At 46.5% G+C, this 17,236-nt stretch overlaps 1 protein-coding gene across 5 annotated transcripts in view; it reads right to left on the reverse strand.

Annotated features, from left to right (window-relative positions):
* Window positions 1-17,236, reverse strand: part of dpp6a (dipeptidyl-peptidase 6a) — a 1,618,183-nt gene that overhangs the window by 950,659 nt on the left and 650,288 nt on the right. Inside the window, exon 1 of one of the 5 annotated variants that reach the window (XM_038798410.1) lies at window positions 11,524-11,574. The exons of the other annotated variants lie outside the window; for them this stretch is intronic. Within the exon in view, the coding sequence (XP_038654338.1) occupies window positions 11,524-11,559 (36 nt within the window). The 5' untranslated portion in view covers window positions 11,560-11,574. Of the gene's footprint in view, window positions 1-11,523; window positions 11,575-17,236 lie in introns of those variants that run through there. 5 annotated transcript variants of the gene reach the window in all.

Below are 17,236 nucleotides of genomic sequence, written 5' to 3' on the forward strand. Positions count from 1 at the left end.
TACCCAATTTCAGAACTGGTTACCACCAGCACGCCGATAACAATCAAATACAACTTCATAAGTCGGACAAAAAGGTACCGACGTGGGCCTTACATGGTTGTGGCTCTAAGTGAACTAATTAAATGATGAAATCTGCATGTGCTCAGTGCCTGTAATGTAGGAATGGTGTATTGGTTTGTAGTTTTAATATAATTTAATTTGGTTCCTTCTTTCAATATTCCGCCCACCACTTCCCTGTTGCCAGTTGAATTTGTTCGTCGAGTTTTGTTACGACATAATTGTCACATGTTTCCCTGCTTTTAACTTGTCAACTCAATCTGTATGAATGTTTTGAGGTCAGTCACACTGCATTCAGCCTTTGGACTCCGAACATGTTTATTAAGTAAAACACCGAGAGTAATACAACACACCAACTATATTAAGACAGCTGTGGTCTTAAAGATGGTCATGTGACATTACAGTGCTTGGTCCGAATCAAGAGATGAGAGATTGAAGCTTTACCGTGAAATATTAATGACCTGTCCTTCACTACATTCTCTTTTACAGAGTTGGACGTTTTCTAGCTCAGAAAAACTCTGAACAATTATCTGCCATTTACATTGAGCCTAAAGCACAGAAGCAGGTAATTCGGCCCAAATGGTCTATGCTGACATTTAATTCCACATGAGCGAGCCTCCATGCCGACACGATAGTTAAGAAAGCCCACCAACGACCCTACATTCTCAGAAGACTAAGGAAATTTGGCATGTCAGCTACGACCCTCACCAACTTCTACAGATGCACCACAAAAAGCATTCTTTCTGGTTGTATCACAGCCTGGTATGGAGCCTGCTCTAGCCAAGACCGCAGGATACTACAAAAGGTCGCGAATGTAGCCCAGTCTATCACGCAAACCAACCTCCCATCCATTGATTCTATCTATAATTCCCGCTGCCTCAGACAGGCAGCCAGCATAATTAAGGACCCCACGCACCCCAGACATACTGGGCGAAATTCTCCGACCCCCACGACGGGTCGGAGAAGAGCGGGAGGGCCTTCCCGACATTTTTCCCGCCCAACTCCCGACACGAATCGCTGCCGCCGTTTTTTTACAGCCGGCAGCGATTCACAGCTGTTCGATGGGCCGAAGTCCCAGCCCTTTACGCTGTTTTTACGAACGGCAAACAGACCTGGTCTGGCCGTTCGTAAAAACGGCGGGAACAACTCGCTTTTTATAACCATGGCACCGATTGGCACGGCAGTACCACGGTCGTGCCAAGGGTGCCATGGGCCCGCGATCGGTGGGCACCGATCGCGGGCAGCGGGCCCGATATTTGTCCTTCCGCCGCCCCGCAGTATCCATTCGCGGGGCGGCTGAGGGGCATCCCGGCCCGCGCATGCGCGGGTTTCGCGCAAATACGCGATGACGTCATCCGCGCATGCGCGGGTTGGAGTCTTCCAATCCGCGCATGCGCGGCTGACGTCATATGACGCGTCAGCCGGCGCTAACTCGGGCAAGCGGGCTTAACGAAATTCGTTAAGCCCGTGTATGCCGGAGCTTGCGGCATCGGGCTGCTAGCCCCGACCGGGGACCAGAATCGGTTCCCGGTCGGGAAGGGGCGCGCTGGCGTCAAACCCACCCAGGTTTGATGCCAGCCTTACGATTTCTCCCGTTTTGGGAGAATCGCGCCCACTCTCTTCCACCTTCTTCCGTCAGGAAAAAGATACCAAAGTTTGAGGTCAGGTACCAACCGACTCAAGAACAGCTTCTTCACTACTGCCATCAGACTTTTGAATGGACCTACCTCGTATTAAGTTGATCTTTTCTCTACACCTTGCTAGAACTGTAACATTATGGCGGCTTCGTGCAGGGGCTCCAGCTTGGCAGCCCTGGTCACGGCTCCTCTACCGCTGCCGCCGGCCAAGTACACCACCAGCCCGGTAGTGGTGGCGACCCTGCGGATATGGGGCCAGTGGAGGAGGCATGTGGGGGAGATGGGGGCGTCTGTCTGGGCGCCAATCTGCAACAACCATCGGTTTGCCCCCGGGAGTATGGATGGGGGGGTTCCGAGTATGGCGGCGGGCGAGGGCGGGAAGGGTGGGTGATATGTTCCTGGAAGGGAGCTTTGCGCGTTTGAGGAGCTTGGAGGAGAAATTTGGGTTGGTAAGGGGAAATGATTTTAGATACCTACAGTTGCGGGACTTTGTTCGTAGACAGGTCCCATCTTTCCCGCGCCTCCCGCCAATGGGGATCCTCGACAGAATAGTCTCTAGGAGGGAAGAAGGGGAGGGTAGAGTCTCGGGTATATATAAGGTGCTCATGAGGGAGGAAGGGTCCCAGACAGAGGAACTGAAACTTAAATGGGAGGAGGAGCTAGGCGGGGAAATGGAGGATGGGCTGTGGGCAGAGGCCCTGAGTAGGGTAAATTCAACCGCGATATGTGCTAGGCTCGGGCTGATTCAATTTAAGGTCGTTCACGGGACCCATATGACGGTGGCTCGGATGAGCAAATTCTTCGGGATAGAAGACAAATGCGCTAGGTGCGCGGGAGGACCAGCGAATCACGTGCACATGTTTTGGGCATGCCCTAAGCTGAGGGAGTACTGGGAGAAATTTGCGGGGGTCATGTCCCGGGTGCTAAAAACAAGGGTGGTGATGAGTCCAGGGGTGGCAATTTTTGGGGTTTCGGAGGACCCGGGGGTCCAGGGGGAGAAAGAGGCCGATGTTTTGGCCTTTGCTTCCCTGATAGCCCGGCGACGAATACTATTGGCGTGGAGGGACTCAAAGCCCCAAAGAGTAGAGTAGGAGGGAAAATATGGCGGGTAGTACCGGTGGGAGAGGAGCGGGCTTGTGCAATATGTTATGATTGGAGTATTGAAAGTACATGGATGTTTGCACATTTTTGCCTTTTTTGCTTTCTTTCTGATGATGTCTGTAACTGTTTATAAAGCCAAAAACTACCTCAATAAAATTGTTTATTAAAAAAAAAGAACTGTAACATTATATTCTGCAGTCTCTCCTTCCTTCCCTCTGTAAGGTATGCATTGTTTGTACAGCATGCAAGAAACAATACTTTTCACTATAATAATACATGTGACAATAATAAATCAAATCAAATCAAAATCCCATCCCTTGGGTGTTACAGTATTGCCCTGCAGAGGTGTCAATTCTCCAAACTCAAAACAATTTGTTCCAATTCAAAGAGTGAGAAAAGGCTGATAAGCTCATTACATTCTGGAAAGAAAACAAAGAAGCATTTTTAATTAAAAGTAATTTTCAATTGCTAAACTAATAGTGAATACTACCCTGCTGAGCAACTCTGTTGATGCAATTTTTGGAATAAATTAATTAGCTCCAAGAGGCGGCATGCTGGCACAGTGGTTAGCACTGCTGCCTCACAGCGCTAGCGACCCGGGTTCAATTCCGGCCTCGGGTGACTGTGTGGAGTTTGCACATTTCCCCAGTGACTGTGTGGGTTTCCTCCGGGTGCTCCGGTTTTCTCCCACAGTCCAAAGATGTGCAGGTTAGGTGGATTGGCCATGCTAAATTGCCCCTTAGTGTCCAAAGATGCGCGGGTTAGGTGGGGCTACGGGGATAGGGTGAGTGAGTGGCCCTAGGTAGGGTGCACTTGGTCGGGCTGGTGCAGACTCGATGGGCCGAATCGCCTCCTTCTGCACTGAGGGATTCTATGAAAATGCAATGAGAGACGTGCAACACTTTTGATTTACTGTTCCCTCATGACAGTGGACAAATAGGGTCAGTATCAGCATGCCCGCGATAAGTTTCAGACAGGAAGTTGCCTTTCAGTACATCTAGCCCACCAAGCAACTCTGTTACTTTGGTGCATTCCTGATAACCCTGAATCCTATTTGGTGAAAAAGAACCTATCCAGTTCCTTCTTGAAACCTATTAAAGTTTCTTGTTTCACCATTTTAGAATTTATTAAAACCTAGGAGTAGGTTTTACTGACTAGCCCCCAAAGTCTCAAGAGCTCCCTCCTCCTCCCATACATCGAGTACATTTGCTAATGGCACAAAATCCAAAATGACCTACTCTATTAATTAAAGACAGCCAGCATAATTAAGGATCCCGCGCACCCCAGGACAAACTCTCTTCCACCTTCTTCCGTCAGGAAAAAGATACCAAAGTTTGAGGTCACATACCAAACGACTCAAGAACAGCTTCTTCCCTACTGTCATCAGACTTTTGAATGGACCTACCTCGTATTAAGTTGATCATTTCTCTACACCTTGCTATAACTGTAACATTATATTCTGCAGTCTCTCCTTCCTTCCCTATGTGCGGTATGCATTGTTTGTACAGCATGCAAGAAACAATACTTTTCACTGTATACTAATACATGTGACAATAATAAATCAAATCAAACCTCTGCCAGATCGCCTTAATTTACACTTCCCTGTAATAATTTTACTTTCTTTCACTCACTGGCCAAGAGCTGGTCAAGATCCTTTTTGAATTTGGATGTTTTGATATTCATCATTTGGCATGTCTCCTCATACGATATGGGGCAACATGGGCAACATGGTAGCATTGTGAATAGCACAATGGCTTCACAGCTCCAGGGTCCCAGGTTCGATTCCGGCTTGGGTCACTGTCTGTGCGGAGTCTGCACATCCTCCCCATGTGTGCGTGGGTTTCCTCCGGGTGCTCCGGTTTCCTCCCACAGTCCAAAGATGTGCAGGTTAGGTGGATTGGCCATGATAAATTGCCCTTAGTGTCCAAAATTGCCCTTAGAGTTGGGTGGGGTTACTGGGTTATTGGGATAGGGGGAGGTGTTGACCTTGGGTAGTGTGCTCTTTCCAAGAGCCGGTGCAGACTCGATGGGCCGAATGGCCTCCTTCTGCACTGTAAATTCTATGATAAGATATCGTTTGAAATTTAGGAGTCAACTTCTTCCTCTAAATTCACAGAATCATACAGTGCCTACAGGATGGAATGAAGCCATTCGGCCTTCGTGTCTACAGAATCTCTGCAAGAACAACTCAGCTAATTCCAATCCCCCTGCCCCTTAACTGTAGAGCTGCAAGCATTTTCTCTTCAGATGCTGGTCCAAAATCATTTTAAAAGTTCTGATTGCAGCAAGTTTTCAGAGAGTGTTTCAGGTTCCAAATGATTGCTGCATGAAAGGATTTTCCACCAGTCTGCCATTAGTTCCCTTGCGAGTCACCCTAAATTGGTGAACTTGAGTTCTCAGCCATTCAATCAGCGAGAACAGTTTAGCTCTACAAACTCTGTCTTGAACTGAACCCCCCGCCCCACCCCCAACTTCATGAAGATCCCCTCAACCTTCTGTTCCCGCTGGAGAATCTGGGAGTGATCTCCTGTCTATGTGCAGAACTGAAATTCCTCAACCCTGCAACTGGTCCCAAATATCTTTTCCACCTCCTCTTTAATGCCTCCCTAAAATCCAACGTCCAGAATTGGACAAGAAACTCCAGTTGAGTTCAAACAAGAGTTTTATAAAGGTTCGTCGTAACTTTGTTACTTATCTGCTCTCTGTTATAAACCCCAGGATCATCTATGTTTTTTTTAACGACTTTCTCAATGCGCACCTTCCACCTTCAATGATTTATGGACATGTACCTTCAAGTCTCTCTACTCTTATTGCAACCACTTCAGAACTCTGCTCTTTATTTTAAATTATCTCTTCTCAGTCTTCCTGCTTCTCTGCATTAAATTTTATCTGCCACTTGCCCGCTTATTTTACCAGTCTGCCTGTATCCTCTCGAAGTTTATCACTATCCTCCTCACCGTTCACAATCCTTGCAATTTTTTTTTTAATCTGAAAATTTTGAGATTGCGCCCTGCACACGCAAGTCTAGGTCATCAAAAATTTATCAAGGGAAGAAGTGGTTCTCGCATTGTGTATATGCCTTCCTCCTGTCCAGGGAAAAATGGCATTCACCATTACGCTGACGTAAAAACAGTGCCGCGAATTCTGGAAATCTGAAACATAAACAGGACATGCTGGTCAAGCTCAGCGGGTCTGGCAGCATCTGAGGAGGGAGCAACTGAGTTAACATTGAGGTAAATATGCCTCTTTGTCGAGTTCTGAAGGAGAGTCATCAACACGAAACGTTAACTCTGTTTCCCTCACCACAGATGCTATCAGATATGCTGAATTTTTCCAGCATTTTCTTTTTATTCGCCACTCGTTCTATTCTTGGTTTCCTGGTTTCCTGTCAGTCGTCACTCAGCCAGTTGTACATTCATGCAGCCAGGGTCCCCTTTGCTCCACGGGCTTCAACTTTGCTGGTAAGCCTGTTATGTGTTGGGGCAGCACGGTAGCACAGTGGTTAGCAGTGTGGCTTCACAGTGCCAGAGTCCCAGGTTCAATTCCCCACTGGGTCACTGTCTGTACAGAGTCTGCACGTTCTCCCTGTGTCTGCATTGGTTTCCTCCGGGTACTCCAGTTTCCTGCCACAGTCCAAACATGCGCAGATTAGGTGGACTGGCCATGCTAAATTGCCCTTAGTGTCCAAAAAGGTGAGGAGGGGTTATTGGGTTACGGGATGGGGTGGAAGTAAGGGCTTAAAGGTGGGTCGGTGCAGACTTAATGGGCTGAATGGTCTCCTTCTGCAATGTATGTTCTATGTGTCATTTTATGAAACATTTTTTGGAAGTCCATGTGCACCATATCAACCGCATTATCCTCAACAACTGTCTATGCTACCTCACCAAAAATCTAAATCAAGTCAGTTAATTCATGCTGGCTCCCCTTAAATAATCCTCTCTTTTCTGCGCGATTGTAAATTTTATCTCTGGATTATCAATTCTAAAAGCTTCCCCAAGGTCAAACTGATTGGTCCATAGTTGCTGTGGTTATCCTCACCCCCTTTTTGAACAGGGGTGTTAATGTGCAATTCTCCAGTCCCATGGCTCCATTCCTGTTACTAAGGATTGGAAGATCACAGCCAGTACCTCTACAATTTCCCTACTTCCTTCAATAGTCTCAGATGCATCTGGTCTGGGCCGAGTGGCTTATTGTGCTGGATTCTCTGGTCCTCCAGCCAAGTGTTTCTCGGTGGTGCACTGTTCGCTGGCAGCGGGATTCTCTCTTCCTGCCGCTTCTCAATGGGATTTCCCACTGAAGCCATCCCATGTCGCAGGGAAACCTGCGGGCGGGGGTGTGCTGTTGGCGGGAAACATGAATCTCATGGCCGGAGAATTCCAGCCATTAACTTTAACTGCAGTGAGTCATTAGAACATAGAACATTACAGCACAGAACAGGCCCTTCAGCCCTCGATGTTGTGCCGAGCAATGATCACCCTACTCAAACCCACGTATCCACCCTATACCTGTAACCCAACAACCCCCCCCCCCCTTAACCTTACTTTTTAGGACACTACGGGCAATTTAGCATGGCCAATCCACCTAACCCGCACATCTTTGGACTGTGGGAGGAAACCGGAGCACCCGGAGGAAACCCACGCACACACGGGGAGGACGTGCAGACTCCGCACAGACAGTGACCCAGCCGGGAATCGAACCTGGGACCCTGGAGCTGTGAAGCATTTATGCTAACCACCATGCTACCGTGCTGCCCCTAATTCTTATTCATCAATTTTTAGCCAGTTTCACAGCTACCTTCATCTTTCATTATGAGCTTGGGAGCACTTTCTTTCTTGCTAAAGACAGTTTCAAAGTATTCATTTCGTACCTGGTCATGCCCTCTACCTTCCATCAGTCATAGACCCCGTTTATTGTCTCTAATCAACATCACCCCTCCTCTTACTACCCTTTTACTATTTAGATGTTATTATGCTATTTATAATAATACGGGACACGGTGGCTTAGTGGTACTGTCACTGGACTGGTAATCCAGATCCGAGGGTAATACTCTGGGGACCTGGGTTTGAATCCCACCAGGGCAGATGGTGAAATTTAAATTCAATAAAAACAAAATCTGGAATTAAAAGTCTAGTGATGTCCATGAAACCATTGTTGATTGTCGTAAACGCCCATCAGGTTCACTAACTCCTTCCTTTAGGGAAGGAAATCTACCGTCCTTACCTGGACTGACTCCAGACCCACAACAATGTGGTTGACTCTTAAATGCCCTCAGGGGATGGGGAATAAATGTTAAGAGTCGTTCCAATTAGTTGTCTCATTTATGTTAAGTATCCAATAATTAACACTGATATGTAAAGGGGTCTTTGTGGCAGGGGCCTTTGTGGCAGGTGATGTGATGTTAAAGTTTTGTGCAGAGTCTGTTAAAGTGAAATAAAAGTGTTGGTGAAAAGGAGCAGAACTTTTGACTCTTTATACAACAGCAGCTAAACGCCTAACAATAAATGCTGGCCCAGCCAGCGCCTCCCACATTCCATGAACGAGTAAAAAAAAAATCACATGCAGACCAAACCTTCTGGCATTTCAATTGTGACGATGGATAACCGTCCATGAACAAGCCTGCGACTAACCATTTGCCAGACCATTTTAATACATTCCTATCAACCCCATGGTGTGGATCCCAATAAGCAGCCCTGAAGTTAATAATCCATGTAAGTTTCATCTACTTTTTCTCTCCCGTGTATTGGTTCTGTCACTTTCTTAAAGGAATTGAATAAATTAGTCAAGGGTGGCTGCCCACCCGTAATAACATGCTCATTCTATCAGATGGGTTCGTTCCCTTGCTTGACAGTTCATTCGCTGCTCCATTTCTTCCTGAAGAAGTGTTTGCATGTGCTTTTTTCCAATCCTCTGCGTTGACAGTGAATTAATGGGTAAGGAATGGTGACGTGTAGGCATGCAAAGTTAAGTAACCAGTCCTGACAACATTTGTAACTGCCATTTCACTATTGTTGGGGCACATAATCATTATTAACCTTCCACTTGTTAACTGTGCTTGCATGTGTTAGCAATGATTCCCTGTGTTAACAATGTTTTCATCATATTTGTTGATGCTTAATTTTGAATTGAAATAATCAAACATGGGGAGGTAACACAATTCAAAATTATTCGACAGTGAATTCATTTATTTTGGACTGGATCTTGGTGGAAAGATAACACTATTAACAACATACGTTAATTTGCAAATCGGCCAGCAGTTTGGAGACGGAGAGTTACACCATGAATGCGTAATACTTTCTGGTATATTGGCATCACTCTCCCATGACAGATCTCAGCAGAAGCCTCCCTGTTATTTAAAAAATATATGGCATTTATACATGCATTGCATATTAAGCTTACTACAGAAAGTTAGGGCTGGACTTGAACAGCAAATGTATCCATTTAACGACATAATAATTGTCACTTTAACGTCAATCAAACTCTCCGGCCCAGAAAGAGAGCCAATTAAACTGTTCAACCCCGTTCCTGTAAGTAGTAATTAATTACTAGAGATTTTTAAAATGTTAAATTGTAATTTTTTTAATGATTTTCTTTCTATCTCTTTATTTTTTCTCTGTTCAATCTTTCTTTCCCTCTCTCTATACCCGATTTGACTCTGGTTCGCCATTGTTCCTCTGTTCCTTTCTCAACCCTAAAATCTCATTGGTTACATGGAAAAAATAGGAACTGGAGGAGGTAACCCAACCCTTCGAGCTTGATCCTGCCATTTATTATGAACCTTGCTGATCATCTATCTCAACGCCAAAGTCTCGCCCCTTGATGCCATCGATTGAAAATATAGAGAATACATTATTGGTCTGGCCATGGACTATATTTCTAGAAGCCCATTGTCCTCACCATGTCATTCTCAAGGGGAGATGGTGGCGTAGTGGTAATATCACTGGACTAGTAATCCGGAGGCCCTGGGGATATGATGGAATTTAAATTCAATTACTGAATCTGGGATATAAAGCTAGCCTCAGTAAGACAGCTCTCATCATCGATTGTGATAAAACCTCCTCTGGCATCCTTACCTGGCCTAGCCTAGATGTGACTCCAGATCCACAGTAACGTGGTTGGTTCCAAACTGCCCTCTGAAACGGACTAGCAAGTCAATCAGTTGCAAGGGTAATTTGGGATGGGCAACACATGCCCACCTTCTGCCAGTGATGCCCACCTCCCGTGAAAACATGAAGAAAAAAAAGTATCAGCTTATAGTCACAGCAAGTTATAATCCTAAATTTGAGCTGAACAGTGCGGGGTGAAGGGGGGTCTAAATAATGGGGTACGCTGCAAGATGTCCACCTTCAGGAAGATTCAGCTCAATATCGTGAGATGAGAATGTGGTTATCCTCCAACATCTCTTTTCCAGCATTCTCCAAGTTACAATCAACTGGACTGCAAAAAGCTTTGAATCAAACCCTAACCCAGCGCTTCTCTCCTGCCGGAGCAAAACAACAGGGACTTGCCCTTCTGCTCTCGTGTTCTACTGTTCATCTAAAGTGACAATCTGAAGAAAATGAATAATTTACAATCTCAACTTTGCAATAATGAAGTTACAGTTCCTGCATTTTCTTCCAATTAATAATTAATTAGTGGCACAACTTGGCATGCAAACAATTTCCCATCTGCTGAAGAAAAACAGCTTCTGCCCACCACAGACCGGCTTCTCCCATTTAATACTTTGACAGGGTCTGCTGGGGCAGTGTGATGCGTTATCCATTGTAATTAGGCCTTGCGTACTTAACTCTGCATCAGACATCACGATAAGTAAACAGACCAATTCTCAGTCTTGCACCTAATTTTAATTTTATTAAACATCAGCAAGGAATTTGAGGTTCTGTTTTATAGATTATCTCATCAATATTAACGATCACATTAGATTTATTTTTTATTCACGTGTTAATCTACCCCGAGGCAGAGTTTACATAATATTTCTTTTATCATCCCAACATTATCAGTGATTTTTAAAAAAACTTCACTTAAAATCTTCCATGAAGAAAGTCTGGTTCTTTGGTAAATAAGTATGCAGTCACCCAACATAAAACAACAACAATCTTTCTTATCTGTTAAAGAATGTTATCGAAATGAGATAGAAAAATATCTCCAAGTGCTGAATATATGCTTGGACAAGATTTCTTTATTATACAAACTGAATTTCCACATTCACAGCAATCGATATATTATTAGGTTACAATGCTGCTGGCATTCCCAGCACAGAACTGACAGCCTTCCTATACCTTGAAATTAGGAGCAACCCGACACTTCACCTACAGAGCCATCAGTGCACACCAACATTTCATAGGATCCTTCAAACCAGAGATAATTTAGGGCCGCTCTCAATATCTTTACTTCACCCTTCATTGTTCTCTACGCGAAACTACTCTGTCAGAAAAGATTCATCGGGTAAACATAATTCAACCTCTGAGAACATGATAAAATAGCTCTGACCTGTGTTGTAAGAAAGCAAATGGGCTGAATGGTATTATATTGCAAACTACTGTTTGGCCCTGCACGCAACGATGCAAGTAACAGACGTTCCTCCCTCAATCAAGTGCACAAAACTGGCATCGAGGGAAAACAATTGTAATCTATACTATCCTGTGAGAGCAGAACGGTCGCAGTTCTTTCGAGTAGACTTATCTTTAAACCACACGTTTTTACGTCTAGTTGCACTGTTCCTTTTACACACCTTCCAGAACTTTCTCACGCCATTAAAAACGGCCATTCTCCAGTTGTTTTATCTCTGCTGCTGCTGCTGCTGCTGGCTGTAGGTAGGTAAGTCCCTGCAAGTCGACTGAGGTAAGGTTAAATGCAGCACATCCTTTAATAGGCAGACACACCCAACTAAACGCTGATGATAACCACACACTCCGCAGCTCAGCATAATGCAACCAGTGGACAAACATGACATCGATAAATTCCAGGGAGATCAGTTAACCGAATCATTTTCAATGGAAGAGTTGCTTCAGGTCAGATGGGGCACTGCAGGCAGGGGCTGGGAGGGCTATCAGAGCACAGGGTAGGTTAACAGAGGTACATCTTTCAGGTGTGCAGCATCATTATTCGCCAGAGTTCACAGACTGGCGAGGAGGAGAAAAAGGGTCTGCAGGTGACCTTCCTCACATGATGTGCGCACGCAAAGGAACTGAACACGGAAGAGAGGAAGAAAATTAAATTCTGATGCTTTCAAGTTGATGCAAGTGTGTCCATTGTGTCTGGAGGGAATTTGCACTTTGATGAAATGAGATATGGAAGAGGTTTAATGTTTCAGTTAGCAAAGGGAAACAGATTTTTAACAACTAGAGGGTAGATTTTGACTCTGTGTGGTAGAATATGATGGTAGTGGTGATGAATCAACATCTGGTTTTACACTTCTCCCAAATGTTATTTTCATTGAAGTTAACGAAGGCAGAATTCTCCGGTTCTCAGCACAATCCCACTGAAATGGTGGCTTCAATGGGAAATCCCATTGACAAGCAGCGGGAAAAGAGAATCCCGCTGCCAGCGAGCGGTGCACCGCCGAGAAACACGCACAGTCGGGAGACCCGAGAATCCTACCCGGAATGTGACAGAGACATAGAAGGAGATGTGACTACCACCCATTTTAAAACTCTCGCATAGTCAAAATCTACTCCAAAATGTTATATTCTGAGTACGACTGAGAAATGAAGACATTTTGTCAAAGCTTTTTGTCTTGTACTCATCAGGACAATCACCAGAATACCAATATAAAGGAAAACAACAAATTTATACCGTGTGGGAAGGGAGCGCTGATTGATTGGCAATCGGAGTCTGATGGAGAATGCACCAGTTGCACCAAGCACTGTTTGATATTTAAACCGGGCGGCTTGACTCCGATTGTTCAAGGCTTTGCCCTGAGGAATGAATCAGGAAATGGCTGTCACGTGTCTTGATTAGCTGCAATAGGTGTAATTTTGTGCACATGTTCTTTGCGTTTGCAAAGGATCACCACGCCTCAGGCGAGAGGGCGCGTTTGAGAAGGCCAGGCCTTCATGGATAACCTCAGCCGTGACGGGAATTAAATCCATGATGTGGGGTTGTTCACCAACCAGTCCCCCAGCCAACTGAGCCATTTACTTCTATGTGTATTAATACATGTAGCTTTTAGTACATGCAAACGACAAAGGACAAACATTGCTGCATGAAGAAAATCACCAGCGTACTTGATTTATTTATTCAAAGTGAGCCAAATTTATTATCCCCTTCTAAAATTGTTTCCTTATTTAGTGATATAATATTCTGCTTTAAATGACAGCCAGACAGACTGCTATTCCAGGCCACATATGAGGGAAGGATTTGTTTCAGAGAGGAAATGATGTAGGCTTAATTATGCTTTGACCCCCCCACTTCATATCATGTTCAAACTATAATTTATTTTGAAAATTTAGCGTGGCCAATCCACCTACCCTGCACATCTTTGGATTGTGGGTGTGAGGCACACGTAGACACGGGGAGAATGTGCAAACTCCACACGGACAGTGACCCAGGGCCGGGATTCGAACCCGGGGCCTTGGGGCCTGGATTCGAACCCGGGGCCTCGGCGCCGTGAGACATCAGTGCTAACCACTGCACTACCATGCTGCGGCCAAACTATAATATCAATATGCCGATCAGCCAAAAATAGAACGTAAAAGATGCACAGAAGTGCTCTGGTGCAATACATCTTCCAGATCATGAGCGTCTTCCTCGTCCAGTTAGTAAATCTTTGTCCCTCTTCTTCGACAGGTGTCAGCGTCTTGCTGAGATAAAGGGCGCAATCCAATGGCCATGCTGCACCTGAAAAGCAGCTCACCGCGGCACAGCATGGCCGCTAAAAGCCGGGAGACCACACTACCGGGATCTACCCAGCTCACGACGCCCAGCAAGATCCAACAAGGTCTTGCAAGATACAGCCAAGTAAATCCCGCCCATTGTGGTCCGAATCATTTCTTGGCAAATCTGCATATTAGAACGGGACAGCTAGCCTCACTCTAATGTGCAGATTCCCAAGGTGCCTGAGACTTTGAGATTCATCCACTTTGCCTCAGAGACCTTGGGCAAGTGTCATTTGTCACTGGTACCCACAAACAGGAACCAGATGGCGTGGCTTTCCTGGGGGACTCCCAGTGGATAAGATGGCCCTAGCTGCAAGTCCTTTGTGAAGGGTGATGCCTTGCCACTGCCAAGGTGCCACTGCCAAGCTGGCATTTTCTGTGCGAGTGCACAATTGGGTCGATGGGTGCCCTGCTTGCGTGTGTGAGGGGGCGGAGAACCTCCCATAGTACATTTGGGTTGGGGGATGAGGTCGGGGATCGCTTCGGGGGCCTCTGAGATCGGGAAGCCATTTAAGAAGCTCCCCACTGTGCAAAACAGGGCTACACGTGGCCTCGACTGTGCGTTCCCCATTTAGGCCTGCTTGCTTTGGGACTTAATTTCCTTTGGGGAGAATCGCGTCCATTGCAACATGGGTGCAACAATCATCATTCTGTAGTCCACTCTGGTGACCAATATTTATGTTTGAGCCCTGACAGTACATGTTATTCTGTGCTAACTAAATGCCTGCACAGGCAGGAGGAAGGAAGGGAAAGGTGCATTTAATGAATGCCTTTCACAACCTCACGTCTAAAGTTCTTTACAATGAAGTACTCTCAGTATATTGGCACTCTTCTGCTGTAGAAAACGTGTCAGCAAATTTGTAAAGAAAAACAATTTGTGCACAACAAGGTTTCACAAACAACAATGTGATAATAGGGCAGATACATTTAGGTACTTCCAGGAACGGATTTTGTTCGTAGGACATCAACAACATTCCCAGTGGTGCTACCATCCACTTTTTTGGAGTAAATTCTTTCCTGCGAAGGGTCAGATGAAGGCATAATGTTCAGGATATATGGACGGTTCTTGGGGTTGGAAAAAAATGAAATGAAATGAAAATCGCTTATTGTCACAAGTAGGCTTCAAATGAAGTCACTGTGAAAAGCCCCTAGTCGCCACATTCCGGCGCCTGTTTGGGGAGGCTGGTACAGGAATTGAACCACGCTGCTGGCCTGCCTTGGTCTGCTTTAAAAGCCAGCTATTTAGCCCTATGCTAAATCCAGTGCCCTGGAGCAGGTCCCGATGGAAGAGGTGAAGGCCAGGTTGGAGGATGGGCTGGGACCCATTTTGGAGGAGGAGGAGTGTCGTGAGTCCCTCCGCAGGATGAATACCACCTCATCCTATGCGAGGTTGAGTTTGATTCAGCTCATAGTGGTGTTCAAGGTACACCTCACCAAAGCCCGAATGAGTCAAATGTTTGAGGATGTTCAGGATAGGTGTGAGCGGTGTTCGAGATGGCCTGCGAATCACATGCCCATGTTCTGGTCCTGTCCCAAATTGGTGGGTTTTTGGGTGTCTTTCTTTAGCACCACAATGGCAATCCGAAATGTTGATTTAGAGTCCTGTCTGCCAGTGGCTATACATGGAGTATTGGATTGGTCAGAACTGAGGACATTCACAGGGGCAGATGCTCTGGCATTCGCCGCGTTGATTGCTCGGAGGTGAATTCTGTTGAGCTGAAGATAGGCGATGCCACCTGGTGCCTCCACATGGCTAGGTGGCTTGATGGAGTTTCTACACCTTGAGAAGGTCAAATTTACCTTGTTGGGCTTGATTGAGAGGCTGTACTGTAGATGACGACCTTTCATTTTGCACGTTAAGGAATTGGTCACTCTTAGTAGGGGGTGGGTTTGGCAGGATTGTTTGTTTGGGATGTATTTCTGTTTTGGGGGAGTTACTGCTGTTGATTGTAATTTTTAATATTGACATTGGCATTGGTTTAGTTGTATATTTTAATATAAAAAGTTAAAAGTTCAATAAAAATATTTTTAAAAACACAAACGGCAGGATTCTCCGGCAGTCCTTGCCAGGTGACTGGAAATTACCGCCTGAGGTCAATGGACTTTTACATGGTCCGCGTCCCGGCTGTGGCGATCTTGCAGCGGGCGAGGCCGAAGAATCCAGCCCAATGTGATGGTGATTTGATCATCTATTTTAGTGATGTCGGTTGAGGGGTCAATACTGACCAAGGAGAACCCTCGAGCGCACTGGTCTTCATGAAAGAATATCAAACAATTTTTAACCTCCACTTGATAAGAGAAGACATTTAATCTCTCACCTGAAAAATAGCATTTCCCACACTGCTGCACTCCCTTCATTTTGCATTGAAATCTCAACTTCAGCTTTGTGCTCTAATAATCTTTATTGTCACAAGTAGGTTTACATTAACACTGCACTGAAGTTACTGTGAAAAGCCCCTAGTCACCACATTACGCCACCTGTTCAGGTACACAGATGGAGAATTAGGAATGTCCAATTCAACTAAAAGAACGTCTTTCGGGACTTGTGGGAGGAAACCTGAGCATCCGGAGGAAATCCACACAGACACAGGGGGCGCGATTCTCCGCAAATGCGGAGAGTCATAAAGGCTGCCGTGAAACTGGCCGTGTTTCACGGCAGCCTCCCCGCCCCCTCCCGGGACCCGATTCTCCCCCCCCGGGCGGGGCTAGCAGCGTGGCCCCGTGAAGCATGGCATCGTGGGCTTAGCGACTGTCGCTAAGCCCGCGCGCCAAGCGTCACGGCAGCTGACGTGCACGATGACGTCAGCCGCGCATGCGCGGGTTGGACGGCTCCAACCCGCGCATGCACGGATGACGTCATCACGCATATGTGTCAAACCCACGCATGCGCGGGCCGTTATGCCCCTCAGCCGCCCCGCGGACTGATCCTGTGGGGCGGCGGAGGAACAAATAGTGCGTGGGTATCGGACCCGCTGCCCGCGATCGGTGGCCACCGATTGCAGGCCCATGCCACCCTTGGCACGGCCGTGGTGCAGCCGTGCCAATAGGTGCCATGGTTGTCCGGGACGGCACTTTGCGGCCGTTTTCACGAACGGTGAGAGCAGGTGTGTTTGCGTTCGTGAAAACGGCCGTAAAGGCCTGGGAACTCGGCCCATCGGCCTGGGGAGAATCGCCGTTCGCCGTAAAAAACGGCGAGCAGCGATTCGTGATGTGGGGCGGCCGTGGGGGGGGGGGGGGGCGCGGGGGGGGGGAGAATAGCGGGAGGTCGGGAAAAATGTCGGGAAGGCCCTCCCGCTATTCTCCGACCCGTCGTGGGCAGCGGAAAATCGCACACAGGGAGAACGTGAGACTCTGCACAGACTGTGACCCAAGCTGGGAATCAAACCTGGGACCCTGGCGCTGTGAAGCAACAGTGCTAACCACTGTGCTGCCGTGCCGAGCCGTTGGAGTAGGACGTGAACTCATAATTCACTGACTCAGCTGTCCACTGTGCCATGGCTGACATTTTGGGCAATGCCTCGGAACAGAATTCCTGATGGTATTGTTTATCTCCCAAGGCAGGGATGC

The sequence above is a fragment of the Scyliorhinus canicula genome, chromosome 5 (genome assembly GCF_902713615.1).
Source record: "Scyliorhinus canicula chromosome 5, sScyCan1.1, whole genome shotgun sequence".
Classification (NCBI taxonomy): domain Eukaryota; kingdom Metazoa; phylum Chordata; class Chondrichthyes; order Carcharhiniformes; family Scyliorhinidae; genus Scyliorhinus; species Scyliorhinus canicula.